At 40.4% G+C, this 16,939-nt stretch overlaps 1 protein-coding gene across 1 annotated transcript in view; it reads left to right on the top strand.

The window, feature by feature from the left end:
• Positions 1 to 16,939, top strand: part of gpr158a (G protein-coupled receptor 158a) — a 529,808-nt gene that overhangs the window by 410,248 nt on the left and 102,621 nt on the right. The window contains exon 6 of the mRNA XM_048614342.1: positions 13,377 to 13,486. Within this exon, the coding sequence (XP_048470299.1) occupies positions 13,377 to 13,486 (110 nt within the window). The remainder of the gene's footprint in view (positions 1 to 13,376; positions 13,487 to 16,939) is intronic.

The raw sequence follows: 16,939 nt of genomic DNA, 5'->3' as shown, positions 1-16,939 counted from the left end.
GAGCATTCATGGAGATTCTTGTGGTGCATTGGTAGTGTCCCTACCTCTGACCCAGAAGGTCAAGTTCAAGTGCCACCTGCCAATGTCACAGCCTGTCCAAGTGGGTTTGGTCGACTCTCTCTGTGACCCCTGGTTCTAGACTTCCCTAATGTTTGGGAAGGTTCTTCCCACATCTCTTACGAGAGAGTGTTGTGGTGCAGTGGTCATGTTCCACTGGTGATCTATGGGCCAGAGGGTCTAGGTTCAAGTCCTATCTCTCCTGAGATGTGTCAAAACATGCCTGAACATGAATTTAAAAAGTATAGGTTTGGGCCAGAAGGCCGGGGTTCAAGTTCCACTTGATCGAGAGGTGTGTAATAGCGTCTTTGACCAGGTTGATTATAAATTTCCAAAAAAGCCATTCATGGCACGGTGGTAATGTCCCTACCTCTGGAGCTAGGAGGCCTGGATTCAAGTCCTACCTGCTCCGGAGGTGTTTATTATTGTGATTGGAACGAGGTAAGCCAGGTGTGCCTCATAAAGCATGAGTTCCCTGTTTGGGGCTGTTAATTTGGTTCAATCAGGGAGTCCTGGCTGACAGATATAAACAGGAGTGCTAGGTCCTCTTGTGGTACAGTGGTAATGTCCCTGCCCCTGGACCAAGAGATATGGGTTCAAGTCCAACCTGCTCTGGAGGTATGTATTAAAATCTCTGAACAGCTTAACTAGGAAAGATAGGTTAATGATAAAAAGGTTTAGAGGAATTTTTTAAAAAATTAAATGAACAAAAACATCAGGGTTTCTGTTCACTGTAGAACCCAGCTCTGAGCTAAGTGGATCAGTGTCATATACTGTGCATATAAAAATAAAGGGTGACGTGGTGACAGGATACCAGGAGTTATTTCATGTAATATCTCAACAGGTCATTTAACAATACTTAGAAAGGCCATTCAGCTATGTCATAGTCAGTCAGCTTTAATTACTTGCTCATTCCAAAGTTGAAGTTGAGGTCAGTGCCTGAGATTAATCTAAATGAGCAAGATTAATTTAGGATTAAATCTTTAGATAGCTGAAGTTAATAGCACTAGATTGCCATCTTGTTAAATAGATTGAAGTTCATATGCTTGTACATAACAATTCTTCCCATAATTTAGACAACCTCATTATTATGAGTTGGTGTGGATGAATCGATCGGCTCCCCTTCTGCTGAGAAAACACTGTTAAGTTTCAGGGATATCCAGTCAATGAACCTTTGGTCTCAGTAGGGACAAGGTATTCTTCAATCACTCAATCATGAGTAAATTTGCTTTCACTCTTGTAGCTGGTTGGTGGAAGGATATAATAATTTTAATAATTTCCTACACTGCCCATAGGAGTTTTTTTAATAGAGATATCCTTCTAAATATATGAGACAAAGAACTCCTACACCTTCTGCTACAAAGACCAATACAAGAATGAAATGAATAACTGAATGAATAAATGAATGGATAATGAGGAGTTTAATGTCAAAATCAAAATCTTATATCATCTTTTTATTACCAAAGAAACTTTCTCATTTCTGTTGACAAATATATTACAAGAATTCATCCCTTTTGATCGCATTCACCCGATATGTTGGAGTCCCTGATGATTCATAACCAAATGAAACCTTAGCACCAAAACACACTGGTCACTTATTTACTCCCTAGCTTTGCAGGTCTTCACTGACAAAGTATCCCATATAGACCTAAATAAGACAGGACACAGTTATCCCTTCTAACAAGTTATCCCTTCTAACAAGTCATCCCAGGATTGTGTCTTTGGTTTATTTTCTCCTATTGGCAAGAACTTCTTTGTTGGTACAGGCTTATGTGGTTTAATTCATGTTGAAATTTTTCCATCTCTGTGAGCACTGTTGAGAATCTCCATTTGAGAATCCATTTAAGACATGGGACATTTTTCCTTTAATTTTGCAAAGGTATTATGAAGCAAGGCTGAAGTAGGCAATAGAGTCGTATAGCGATTTGAAAGGAGGAGAAGAATTTTAGTTAGACTTGCCAAGGGGCATTGAAGAAATGGAAATAGGAGAAAGAATATCTATTGCTTGTATGTTGGAATCAAGTATCTTTTATCATGCTGAGAGCGAGACATTGGAACATTATATATGCAGCTCGTTTCCTGAGGGAATTATAGGTCAGTTAGCTTAACTTCTGTAGTGGGGAAAATGCTTGAATCTATCATCAAGGAAGAAATAGCAAGATATCTCGATAGAAATTGTCCTATTAGACAGATGCAGCATGGGTTCATGAAGAGCAGGTCATGTTTAACTAATTTACTGGAATTCTACAAAGACATTACGAGTGCTGTGGACAATAGGTGTATATCGATTTCCAAAAGGCATTCAACAAGGTGCCACACAAAAGGCTGCTGTATAAGATAAAAGTGTTATGGGCAATGTATTACTATGGATAGAAGATTGGTTAACTAACAGGAAGCAAAGAGTGGAGATAAATGAGTGCTTTTCTGGCTGATGAACAGTGACTAGTGGTGTGCCTCAGGGATCAGTGCTGGGACCGCAGTTGTTTACAATTTACATAGATGATTTGGAGTTTGGGACCACGTGCAGTAAGATGAGCGGTAGAGCAAAGCGTGCAGAGGACTCTGAAAGTTTGCAGAAGGATATAGATAGTTTAAGTGAGTGGGCAAAGGTCTGGCAGATGGTGTACAATGTTGATAAATGTGAAGTCATCCATTTCGATAGGAATAACAGTAAAGCAGACTATTATTTGAACGATAAAAAATCGCAGCATGCTGCTGTGCAGAGGGACCTGGATGTCCTTGTGCATGAATCACAGAAGGTTGGTTTGCAGGTCCAACAGGTAATTAAGAAGGCAAATGGAATTTTGTCCTTCATTGCAAGCGGGATTGAGTTTAAAAGCAGGGAGGTTACGTTACAGCTGTATAGGATGCTGATGAGGCCACATCCAGAGTACTGCGTGCAGTTTTGGTCTCCTGACTTGAGAAATGATGTACTGGCACTGGAGGGGGTACAGAGGAGATTCACTAGGTTGATTCCAGAGTTGAGAGGGTTGGCCTAGGAGGAGAGAATGAGTAAAGCATGATTATATTCATTGGAATTTAGAAGAATAGGAGGGATCTTATGGAAACACGTATTATCATGGAGGGAATAGATAAGATAGAAACAGGGAGGTTGTTTCCACTGGTGGGTAAAACTATTACCAGAGGGCATAGCCTCAAAATTAGGGGAACCAGATTAAGGACTGAATTGAGGAGGAACTTCTTCATCCAAAGGGTTGTGAATTTGTGGAATTTCCTGCCCAGTGAAGTAGTTGAGGCTTCCTCATTGAATGTTTTTAAAGCTAAGATATATTATTTTTTGAACAGTAAAGGAATTAAGGGTTATGGTGAGAGGGCGATTAATTGAAGCTGACGCCACAAAAATATCAGCCATGATATTACTGAATGGCAGAGCAGGCTCAAAGGGCCAGATGGCCCACTCCTGCTCTGGTTCTTATGTTCATACGTTCTGACAAAATTTAGTCTCAAGTTGTATTTCTTATCTTTGAAACAGTTCATGCTTCTGAATAAAAGTAAATATTCCCTCCACTAAGTCAAAAATGGAGGTTCTTTTTCTCTCATGTGACTTTTGTTTTAGTTGGGAACAGTGTTTTTGCATTTTGCTAGTTGGAGTCATACTTGGCACAAAGGAAGATGATTGTTATTGTTAAGTTCAATCATCTCAGTCATAGACTTATCGAGTCATGGAGTCATATAGCATGGCAACAGACCGTTCGGTCCAACTCGTCCATGCCGACCAAGTTTCCCAAACTAAACTAGACCCACTTGCCAGCATTTGGCCCATATCACTCTAAATCTTTTATAATCATGTAGCTGTCCAAATGTCTTTTAAATGTTGTAACTGTTCCTGCGTCTATTGTTTCCTCAGGCAGATTATTACACATATGAACAAGCTTCTGTGTGAAAAAGTTGCCCCACTGGTCCCTTTTAAATCTTTCTCCTCTCACCTTAAAAAATACCCCCGGTTTGGAACTCCCCTACCCTAGGGAAAAGACATTTGCTAAAAAAAAGACAGAAACTGGTGGAAAAGCTCAGCAGGTCTGGCAGCACCTGTGGTGAGAAATCAAAATTAACATTTTGAGTCCAGTATTCCTTCTGAGGAAGGGTCATTGGACCTGAAACGTTAAATGTCTGATTTCTCTCCACAGATGCTGCCAGATCTGCTGAATTTTTCCACCAGTTTCTGTTTTTGTTTCTGATTTCTATCATCTGCAGGTCTTTCGGTTTTTACCTTCTTTGCTTTTCACCTTATCCATGCCTTTCATGATTTTATAAATATCCATAGGGTCACCCCTCAACCTTCTCAGCTCCAGTGAAAAAAAATCGCAGCCTATCCAGCCTCTTTTTATAAGTCAAACCCTCTAGCCCCAGTAATATCCTGATAAATATTTTCTGAACCTTCTCCAATTTAATAATATCCTTCCTATAACAGGGCAACCAGAACTGTATGCAGTACTCCAAAAGTGGCCTCACAAATGTCCTGTAAAGCCCAACATGACATCCCAGCTCCTATACTCAATGGTTTGAACAATGAAGGCTAGTCGCTAAGCGCCTTCTTAACCATCTGTCTATCTGTGATGCAACTTTCAAAGGACTATGTATCTGAACTCTTAGGTCTCTCTATTCAACAACACCACCCAGGGGTCTACCATTAATTGTAGAAGTCCTGCCCTTGTTCGTTCTACCAAAATGCAATACCTCGTATTTGTCCAAATTAAACTCCATCTGCCACTCCTCAGCCTGTCCCAGGAAATCACTGCATGAGTTCCAAAGGGTACATATTTTTCCTAATCAGTCTGTTCAGAGATGGCGACTTGAACCCAGGCCTTTTGGCTCAGAAATAGGAATGCTACAATTATGCCATAAGAGTCTGGCACCACAAGGTAGTCTCTCAGGCCCAACCATTTTCAGCAGCCTTATCAATGACTTCCCCTCCATCCTGAGGTCAGAATGGGGATATTCTCTGCTGATAGCACAATATTCATTACCATTTGTCACTTCTCAAATTATAAGCAGTCTGTGGTAAGTAATATTTGTATCTCTCAAGTGCCAGGCAATGATCATTCTCAACAAGAGAGAGTCTAACTATCTCCCCTTGTCATTACCATTGTTGAATCAAGGAGGTCACTTAGCTCAGTTGGCTGGATAGCTGGTTTGAAATGTAGAGTGATGCCAAAAGCATAGGTTTAACTCCTGTACTAGCCTGAGTTTACCATAAAGGGTCCCACCTTTTGTGATCTTGCCCTTTGCCTGAGGAATGGTGACCCTCGGTTTAAACTGCCACCAATCATTTCTATCCAATGAGAGAGCAGCTTGCTGATGACTTTACCTTCCTTTACACAACCAATATTCTAGGGATTACCATGGAGCAGAAACTGAACTGGACCAGGCATATATAAATGAGTGACAAGAGCAAGTTGGAGGCTCAGAATCCTATGGAGAGTAACTCACCTCCTGACTTTCCAAAGCCTGGCCACCATCTCTAAAGGAATAAGTCAGGAGTATGATGGAATATTCTTCACTTACCAGGATGAAGGCAGCTGCAATAACTCTAATGAAGCTTGACACCTTCAGGACAAAGCAGCTCAGTTGACTGGCACCTCAACCACTATCTTAGGTATGAGGAAATGTTGCGGAAGCCAGGGCTTTTCTCATTGGAGCGAAGAAGAATGAGAGGGAACTTGATAGAGGTGTACAAGATGATGAAAGGCATAGATAGAGTGGATAGTCAGAGATATTTCCCAGGTTGGAAATGACTATTACAAGGAGGCATAATTTTAAGGTGATTGGAGGAAGGTATAAGGGAGATGTCAGAGGTAGGTTCTTTACACACAGTGTGGTGGGTGTGTGGGATGCGCTGCCAGCGGTGGTAGTGGAGTCAGATACATTAAGGACATTTAAGCGACTCTTGGATAGGCACATGGACGATAATAAAATGTAGGGTATGCAGGGTAGATTGATCTTAGAGTAGGATAATAGGTCGGCACAACATTGTGGGCTGAAGGGCCTGGGCTGTACTGTGCTGTACTGTTCTATGTTGTATCAATAATATTCACTTCCTTCACCTCTGATGCAAAGTCAGTGCATTGGTGTACCATCCATACTATACTACAACTTCACCTGCAAGTGACACATCACCCTCACGCGGAATTGTATTGCTGTTGCTTCAGAGTTACTGGACCAAAATCCTGGAACTCTCTTCCTAACAGGAATATAGATGTTTCTACACTGCAAGGACTGCAGCAGTATAAGAAGGCAGCTCCCTATACTTCATTTAGGGTAATTAGTGATGGTCAATAAATTTTGCCTACGCAGCAAATCCTACGAAGAAATAGCAAAAAAAATGTATTTTCTTGTGGAACATCGGTTCCGTTAAGCCCATAAAGTCAACTGCCATTTCTGAAGAAGGGTCTAGGCCCGAAACATCAGCCTTCCTGCTCCTCGGATGCTGCTTGGCCTGCTGTGTTCATCCAGCTCTACACCTTGTTATCTCAGATTCTCCAGCATCTGCAGTTCCTACTATCTCTGAAAAATTTCACTATCATCTCACTCCATGGCAAATATTTACTTCTCTGCCATGCAGTTTTTTGAGTTTATTGTGTCATGCTCAATGGATTCTGAACTCCAAACTAATATTTACATTTTAAAACTGGACAAACAAGGCTACAAAAGATGGCTACCTGAGGCTCAATTAACTTCTTTTGAGAATTTTAACCGCAACCTTGTCTCATTAGGAAACAAAGTAACTATTTCAGACTGATGTGAATCAATGTCCTTCTCTGAAATTAATTGCAAAAGAATTTGCAATTATTTCATGTAATTAATGCAATTAATTATTTGAATTACCCAAATTGTCTCAAAATTGCAAAGTGCTAAACAGCAACACAGGATGGTGGAATCAAGATAGACTCTACGGTATCTAGAATAGGACTTCTTATTTATAAAAGTCACATGATGAGGTATTCATGTTGTTGTTTAATTTTAAAATCATCTATAAGCTATTCTGTGTTTCCCCAGAAGCCATCAAACTAGCTGTAAGTAATCCAAACAGCCAGATGATACCTAAAAACTGGTAAATTTTAATAGGAGAGACTCTCCTGAAGTGTTCCAGTTAAAGTTCACCTGGGAACCAATCCAGTAGAAATTTAGCCATAGGAAACCTCACAGCCTGCTGAGAATCCTTCATTTTATAAGGTGTGCACTTCTGCTTTTAAAGCATCAGCTTCATTCAGGAGACCAGGCCTGCCCTGGAGGAGATGAATTCATAAAGTAGAGACTGAGTTTACCATAATTTATAAAAGTATAATACCTATACTTGACGATGTGTGTGCACATGGGAATGAATGTGTGTGATGCTGTGATTAATTTTGTGTCAAATGCTTGAGAATAAATAACCTTTTTTTAAATTCAAAATTGCTTGCTTCTGATTAATATAATTGGAGACCTTACTCCAGAAGTAAGAAAAATATACACACTACATACAAAACAATTTGACCATGGAGAGTAAAGGGAACACATAAATTCTATCCATGAAAGAATTGGGGTATCTCCAGGATAAAATCCATTGTGAATGAGCCAAAGCTGACTTTGAAAGAAAATTCTAAGTAGTGGGGAAAGTAGCATGGCTAAGATTATTGGAACGAAAACAAAAAGGATTGTTACAGTAAGCTTTGTGAATGCTAACAATAGGAAGTAAAATGATTTTGATGTGAAAGCCTGTAGGAAACACAAGGGTTTAACTCAGCCATAATTAGCACATTAAACAAAGAATAACTAAAAGTTCTAACTAACCTTGTTGAACTGAATATACTTAATAAAGCATGGAAGCCTGAGGTAATAAGAAATACTGGCTGGTCATCTTGATTTCACCTGAGTATCTGAACAACTCGAAGTTTTGGAACAAGAAACAGACCAGGCTATCTTCGCCAAATTTGCTGGGAAGATCAGAAACTGGAGTAAGAGTTGCCAGGAGGAAAGGGAAAGGAGGAAGGTGAATCCCAAAAGAAGAAATTAGGCAGGGATTCCAAGCGAAAGTGAGAATGTCCGGCACATGTTTAAGAGTTTCCTCAGTAAGCATTCACCTTTAAAGTAGGTTGATCGCTAATACAACAGTCAGGGTTGCTTACCAATGCAGCGACTGGATCTATTGTTGGGAAATGACTCGACAGGATACCAAGTACTGCTCACAGTAAATGAATATCTGTCCACGAGCACTGGGAAAATGGAAAGGAACCAGCAAAATTCTGCTCAACAACAGAAAATTAGGAAGTTTAACATCCCAAGGGGAGGCTTTAGAGCCAATGGAGATTAGGAAACACAAGAACACCCTTTGTGGGAACAAGAATAAAGCTCAAGAAGGAAAAGGGCATCAGGATGAAACATATAATTGTTAAAGAGGCCTAAATAAAGAGTTTAAAGAGTTTAAAGAGATCATACCAAGGCTCATGGAATTAAAAATGAAGGAAATGAAGGCACTGAACTTGAGGCCTGCCTAGCAGGTAAATACAGAGAGGATTTAAATAGGGAAATATACCATTTTCAAACCAGTAGGCAAGGAGTGAGAGAAACATCTCACTCAGTCACAATGCTACAGGACACTGCAAAAAAGGTTGACCAGGCACCTGCACATATGAAGGTTCCAAAGAAGGTAAGAACTAGGAGCAGGTGCAGCCCCTTGAGTCTGCTCTGACATTCAGTATGATCATGGCTGATCTTATCTTGGCCTCAACTTCACTGTCCTACCCATTCATTCCAAGGTGGCGGTGAAGGCAGACTCTTCAGACTGAGCTCCGCCTGTTTCTTTTCTTTTCTCTTTTTTCTTGCATGTTTTTTTTAGTTTCCTTTTCTTCCTGTGAATGTCCTGAATTCCTGGCCTTAGTGCAGACTCGGACTCTCGGCATCAGCGCGGACCTGGCGTGGCTGTCTCCCAGCCCCAGTGTGGCAGTCTCTCGATGGCCCAGTCTGACAGTCTCCTGGCCAGGCATGGCCTCAGCGTGAACCTCGGCCTCGAGAGATGATTCCAGAGCAGTCTCCTGGTCTCGAGCCTCGAGGTGAATCCTGCCATGACCTGGAGTTAAGGTCCAGCGAGCACTGAAGGCGAGGTGCCAGCGGGGACTGGGTTGGAAGGACTATTATTCCGATTTATTTATTTATTTATCTTCTAATTTCTTTTGCTGAAGAATCTGTACCCAGGTACCTTTTGTACCTAAAATGGCGCTGTGAGTATTGATTGTAAACCTATCACTGTGCTCTTTTGAGTACGTGACAATAAAGCTAATTCAACACCTCCATAACCCTTTAATTCCGCACCCCCCCCCCACACTAATAACATCTTCCTTAAATGTATTCAGTGTCTGAGCATCAACCACAATTGGTCAGTGAGTTCCACCAATTCACAACCCATTGAGAGAAGTAATTCCTTCTCACCTCTAGTTTAAATCTCCAATCCTTAGCCCAAAACTGTGACCTTTCATTCCAGATTGCCTCATAAGGGGAAACATCTGCTCTACGTCTACTTTGTCAGTTCCCTTTAGCATTTTAAATCCCTCAATTTGATCCCTTCTCATTCTTCTAAACTCTAGTGAACGTAGGCATCAACTGTGCAATCTCTGCTCATAAGGTCTGCCTTAGGACCGATTGGGAAAATACCCATCCCCACTGTAACAGGGAAAGGGAAGTCAATACACAATGCAAGGAACAGGACTTGTGAAAAAGTTAGTACAAGTGCAGTTATCATAGAAGTGCCCACTAAATCATCACAGGATCAAGTTCAAAAGTTGAATTCATCTAACCCCAGCAGTTCAATTTCCAAGGCCACTGATGGTAAGCTGCAATATGAGTTCCAGGCACTTTAAAATAACTCACAAACCATCAATGAACCAGACGCTAATTTATCAGTCTCAGCGTCAGACCATATTTGGAACATTGTGAGCAGTTTTGGGCCCCATAAGGAAGGATGTGCTTGGATCTAGAGGAGATTTACAAGAATGATCCTGGGGAAGGGTTTGTCATATGAGGAGCATTTGAGGACACTGGATCTGTACTTGATGGAGTTTAGAAGAATGAGGGGACATCTGATTGAAACTTATGGAATAGCTGGATAGAGTGGACATAGAGAAGATGCTTCCTCCACTAGGAAGAGACTATGACCCAAGGCACAGCCTCAGAGTGAAGGGATGTCCTTTTAGAACTGAGATCAGAAGGAATTTCTTCAGCCAGAGGATGGTCAATCTTTGAAACTCACTCGCACAGAAGGCTCTGGAGGCCCAGACTTGAATGTATTTAAGATAGAGATAGATAGGTTCTTGATTGGGATCAAGGGGAGAAGGCAGGAGAATGGGGTCGAGAAACATATCAGCCATGATCGATGGTGGAGCAGATTCAATAGGCTGAATGGCCTAATTCTGCTCTTATATCTTTTTGTTTGTGAAAGCAGGAAACACCATGAAGCAATCAGGATGAGTTACATGCTGCAGGCTTTTAAAGCAGACACCACCACCATTTTTGCTCCCTAGTTGGGAATGTAGAGTTGCAACATTTCTTATGGTTGAGGGTTTCCATTGTTGGATTACTCCACATGGCTCATTTCACAATCTTCCATTTTCACAAACTTAAACCAGGAGAAAATGGGCCAGAAGTTGGGTATCCATTTCTTGGTGGAGTGTTCCCTGAATCTGCAGCCAGACGTTTCCAGAATGATATGTTGGATGCTGGCTGCAAAGGTATGCTGGGTGAAAGGCCTGGCTTGATGCATTGGTAAAACTTTCAAAAAAGGAATAAAACATGAAGTATCTCTCATCACTCATCACCCCCTATGCCAACTTAGTGCAAACTCATGCCCACCACACACCGCTTCTTCCCTTATCTCTACCATGATAACTCATCAGTTTCTACCATGGGCATACTTCAAGACTCCCATTGATATTAAGTAGTCTGAAGTTCTAAGTGTCTATTGTGGATCATTTTTGTTAAATGAAACAGCTTCATTCGTAGAGACATTTACTGTTTCTAACTTTCTTTACCTATGTAGTGTATGAAATGCTTTTTGTTAAAAGGTAAGTGAATAATTCCTTTTTAAAAATAAACATTGGAATTCATAATTCTATTTCAAATTGTTATAACCAGTCCGACAGTGAATCAAACTGTGAAATGGCAGGCACCTGACTGTGGAAATGGAAGATTGTGAAATGAGCCATGTGGAACAACAATGGAAGCCCTCAACCATATGTAAACAGACAAAGTGCAGTAACAAGAATGATTTTGACAAAGTTTTAAATATTTAAAGGTTTCAAATGCTTTGAAACTTCTGACAATTCCCTTTGACCAGCCTTTTTGATCATTTTAGCAGTTCGCTTTGACAGATCAGATGAGAGTTTAAGAATCCCAGGGAACAACTTGCCTCTAACAAAGAGCATCTTGCCCCTCCCAAAAGTGTCCCAGGACCATATTCAAAGGAATACCTTTCTTCTCCAAAAAAGATACCCCAGTTGTACAAACAAATCCAAAAAGTTTGGAACAAAAACAGAAGTTGCTGGAAAGGCTCAGCAGGTCTGGTAGCATCTGCGAAGAAAAAAACTTAGAGTTAACATTTCGGGTCTGGTGACCCTTCCTCAGAACCTTCCCGTTTTTCTTCACAGATGCTGCCAGACCAGCTGAGCATTTCCAGCAACTTCTGTTTTTGTTCCTAATTTACAGCATCTGCAGTTCTTTCAGTTTCCACAAAGTTTGGACTTGCTTCTGCCCAGTCAAGTCTGTATGCGTTGCATTTTGTGCACCTGTGACAACAAACGTAGGCATGAGTTGATGCAGCTGTTGATTGGAAAGGATAGTTGCCTCTGCAACTTATGCACAAAACTCAGCCCGACCCCACCTCCAGCCCAGCAAAAATGGTAGGTACCAAGTTAAGCCTGGAACTTCGGTGATCCTCCACCATTTGTTTACCATAACAGAGAGGCTTTCCACTGTCATGAAAATCCAAGCCTGTCAAACCTGACTCCTCTCCAGAAATCATCATGGAGTTCAAACTTACCCCAACTGTTAAGTGTGTTGATGTTAATGCTCCCAAAGTCTTATGTACCAATGGTAATGAACTTTCACCAGATGACATGTAATTGGAGATTTTGAGAGAATTCGAATGCGACAGGAGAGAATGTGATATGACCAATAACTAGCAGTACAAAGTTGTTTTGTGAGTGTCTGAATACGTGTGAAGAGTGCATGTGTATGTTTTCGTTTTCCCTTCCAGGGAATTCATGTTTTAAAAAGTAATCAAAATTCATTTTGTACTGTGCTGTGAAGGTATATTCTGAACATCAAACTTACTTTTATATTTTAAAACTGGACATACACGGTTGTTAAAGAGGGTCTTGCGACTACTTTTGTGGATTTAAAACACCCCCCGTCTTAAGAATGAACAAAGGAACAATGCAGGCTAATGTGAATCAATGCCCTTCCCTCAAACCTATTTCAAAGGATATTACTGTCAAATTGAAAAGTTCATTTAGGAACACAGACGCTGACTCTCCCAAACTCTCAAGGTATTGAGAAACATTACAAGATGTTGTAGTCAAAATACATACCAGCCTTACGTGGAACATTTAAAAGTCATGTCATGAGGCAATCATGTTGTTACCTGTTTTTACAATTAATTAGAAGTTGTTTTGCAGTGAATTTCACCAAAATCCACAAAACTGACTGCAAGCAATCCAAGCAGCTGAGTTAAGTAAAAGCAGTACTTTGAAAGTGAGAAATCTCAATAGAGACAAGGATTCCCCCAATCTGTTTCAGCTAAGGTTCACAAGACAACAAATCTCCTAGAAGTTCAACTGCAGAAATCTCATGGCCTGTTGAGAACCCCTCACTTCAACTTTAAAGCATCAACTTCTTTCAAGAAACCAGACCCGTCAACTTGAAACTGGACTAACCATAATTCGTACCGGCATACGACATTTACCTGTGGCCAACATTTGGACACTTGTGTGTGCAATTAATAGAATAGCATGAAATATATTTATTTGTTTATTACACATTTTCTTTGACTTTTTAAGCTTATATTTTGTAAAAGTTCCAGTTTTTAATATTTATGTATATCTTGGTAAGAGAAAACTGATATAATTTCCAAATTATGGAGAAAAGGAGGTAAATTTATGCTATTCTAAAGGGTAGCCTTTAAATGAACAGACATACAGAACAGACATTACAGGAACAAAGTTATACAAGAGTGCTTTATTCAAATTGTGCTTACACCAAGTGACACGATCTACAGAACTAATAGCATCATTTGATGAGCTGAAAATATTGCTGTTGTTTTCTTCCTGCAGGTTGTTATCCTGTACTTTGAGCCAAGTATATTCAGATGTATTCTTCTTCGATGGGTTCGTCTTCTAGGCTTTGCAATTGTTTATGGAACTGTAACTCTCAAGCTATACAGGTATCGTTTTCTTGCAATCCTATATTGTTCTTCAAAATTGCACTTTTATTTGCTGTTTACTAATATGCAGATGATTGCATAAGTTTACAGGTTCAGATATTACTTTTGTTCAGCAGCTTAACCCTTTATAAAGATTAAAATACTGCCAATTAGGAAGCAAAATTGCAGTGCATTATCGATATTTTCAAACCAACCTGCTCAAAGATGTAATTACACACCTCTGGAGCAGGTGGGACTTAAGCTTAGGCCTCCTGACACTAGGTAGGAACACTACCATGTGATATGTTTTACATTATCATGCTCGTGGTATAAAACCTCATCAGTTAGAAGGATATTTGGGAAAATTTCCCTTGCGCAGTCCAAGATTTTCCACTCATTAATATTGATGAAAGGAAAGCATAGTTGGGAGTAGGCAAGTTCACAATATGTGTCCCTGGCAGATGAGACTCTGTGACCAGTACAAGTACAGCATTCACCTTTATAAATCAATATGCATGTTTCAACCACGCCTGTGATACCATTTTGTTTTAAGTGTATGTAAAACTTAAAACTGCATCTAAGTACAGAGATATTACAGGAAATTAGTTATGAGCATTTGGGTGGTAGGTAGGAAAATAAGACGAGGATCAAAACATAAGTTCATATCCTAACAAATAAGTGTTGTACACTTCTTGCTTAAACCTGTCTTTGTATTCTGTTATTCTACCCTCAAAACAAGAGAACTCCTCACTCAGCCCCCACTTGAATATCCAAGCTGTTCTTCAAACTCCACTCTGACAGTTGGTAACAGGCTTCTCATTACCCCACCCCTATCCAACCACTTTAAGCAGAGTCTAGATTTGACTTCCATCAGGAAGGTTGTTAAAGTTAGAACAATATCAATCTAATTTTGGGTAATTCACAAGTTTTACCTTCATGAACTTCAATACATATGAAAAGCAAAGAGATCGACGGCAAGTGACAAAATTAATTTTACCTGTTTTATACTGATCACCCGACAAAAATGAACTCTTGTGACATCTTGTTCATGAAAAGGATCCCAAATCTGCACTAGTTTATTCATTTTGTAATTTTAAATCTTATTTTTCCCCAAAGGAAAGAACCAATCATTGACATTTCAAAGCTTAAACCAATCGTGCAACTCATTTGTGTTTTTTAAAAAAGTTCTTGATATTTTTGTAGCTTAGTTGTGACAAAGGGTTTGGCTCGAAAGCAGACATCAGATTAGGTCATAGATAACACAGTGTGGAGCTGGAGGAAAACAGCAGGCCAGGCGGCATCAGAGGAGCAGGAAAGTTGATGTTTTGAGTCAGGGATCCCAACCTGAAACGTCAGCTTTCCTGCTCCTCTTATGCTGCCTGGCCTGCTGTGTTCCTCCAGCTCCACACTGAGTTATCTCTGACTCCAGCATCTGCAGTTCTTGCTATATCAGATCAGGTCATCTGGCTGTGGACTTTGGTGGGAATAGAGAGAAGGAGCTAACTGGGATTAGGAGGGATTCAGTCAAGAAATCTGAGAGTGGAAGACAGTATTGTTTACAGCAGGGAAGTAAATTTGTCAGAAACCGCAGGGTAGTCTTTGACAATGGGCCAAGTGATTAGAGCAGACAATAGAGGCTGTGCTGTGCATTTTATACACAAGTGTAAACTATACAATTTAATAATCATACTTTACAAAGCATTTTTATAATGAAACATGTTCTGCATTTTAAAAAGTTGTGTTGCTGATTTAAGAAACAGAGTGCAGTAAAATCAGAACTGAATACCAAGGATACAGTAACAATTTATAGACTTACACCATTGTTTCACTCGTACCTCTTGGAAAAGATTGTTCCATGGGCACACCCATGCTTGTTCTGAGAAAAAGACTGCTTTTAAAAGGGAAAGAATCTGAGATGTGGGGCTTGATATTTAGCTCCTGCCACCACTGGGATTGGAGTTTTGTGGAGCAGAATGGGATAAGCATCAGGGTTCCACAAGAGTGTCTTGTAAGATCATGGGTATAATTAACAGAAAGTTGTGCTCCAGACATAGCTATGCCAATTGCCAAGCTTTTCCAGTATTGCTGTAACACTGATATCTACCCAGCAATGTGGAAAATTGCCCAAGATATGTCCTGTACTCAAAAAAAAGGAAAAACTGAACCCCACCAATTATCACAATGTCAGACTCTCGAACATCAGCAAAGTGATGGAAGGTGTCATCAATAGTGCTATCAAGTGGCACGAACACAACAGTTCAACAGCTCACTGACTCAGTTTGGCTTGTGCTAGGCCCACTCATAGCCTACTCCTCATCACAATTTTTCCCCAAACATGGATAAAAGAGTTGAATTCAAGAGAAGAAGTAAGGGTAACTGTTTTGACATTACGGTTGTATTTGATTGAGTGTGGCATCGAGGAATCCAAGCAAAATTGGAGTCAACGTGAATCAGGGAATCTGATGGCTAGAATCTTGTCAGAAGGAATATATTGTAGGAAAATATGAGGCCATTCACTTTGGTAGGTAGAATAGAGGAGCTGAATGTTATTTAAATGGAGAAAGATTACAGGGATGTAAAAGGGGTGGAGGAATTGCATTATTGATTAAGAAGAATGTCACAGCTGTGACTAAGAGAGGACATCTTGGAGGAAGGTTAATCTAGCGGGTTGGAGTTTCAAATAGTGAGCAGATGGAAATGTATTGAAACATATAAGATTCTTAGGGACCTTGACAGGGTAGGTACTGGGAGGTTGCTTCCCCTTTTGGGGGAGTCTAGAACCTGAGGGCTAAATTTCAGAGTAAATGGTCACCCATTTCAGAGAGGAAAGAGGAGAATTTCTTCTCTCAGAGGGCAGTGAATCTGTGGAATTCCTTACCGCAGGGGGCTATCGAGACTGGGTTGTTAAGTGTATTCAAGGCTGAAATGGACAGATTTTTAATCAATAAGGGAATCAAGGGAAATGAGGTAAGGCAGGAAATTGAAGTTGAGGACTACCAGATCAGCCATGATCTCATTGAATGGCAGAGTAGCCTTGAGGATCCGAGTGACTAAATTCTGCTCCTACCTCTTATGGCCTTATGCTCTATACCTAGCACAAAGAGAGATGGTAATTCATGCAAAGTCCTGTGGATGCCAGAGATATGAAATAAAAGCAGGAAGTGCTGGAGGAACTCAGCAGGTCTGGCAGTAACTCAGCTTTAACAGCACATTCCAAACCTGCAACTTCTACCAACTAGAAGGACAAGAGCAGCAGATGCATGTAAACCCTACCATGTGCAAGATTCCCTCCAAACCACGCGCATTCCTTAAAACTATATTGCTGTTCCTTCACCGTTGCTGGGTAAAAATCTTAGAGCTCTCTTTCTTACAGTTATGTGGGTTCCCTCCACCCCAAAGGAGGGCAATGGTTCAAAAAGGCAACTTAACACCACGTTCTCAAGGGCAATTAGGAATGAGCAACAAATAGTGCAA

Source organism: Rhincodon typus, chromosome 2 (assembly GCF_021869965.1).
Source record: "Rhincodon typus isolate 14 chromosome 2, sRhiTyp1.1, whole genome shotgun sequence".
NCBI classification, from domain to species: Eukaryota; Metazoa; Chordata; class Chondrichthyes; order Orectolobiformes; family Rhincodontidae; genus Rhincodon; species Rhincodon typus.
The sequence above is the reverse complement of the archived record's forward strand: the minus strand, read 5'-3'. Positions and strand labels throughout refer to the sequence as shown.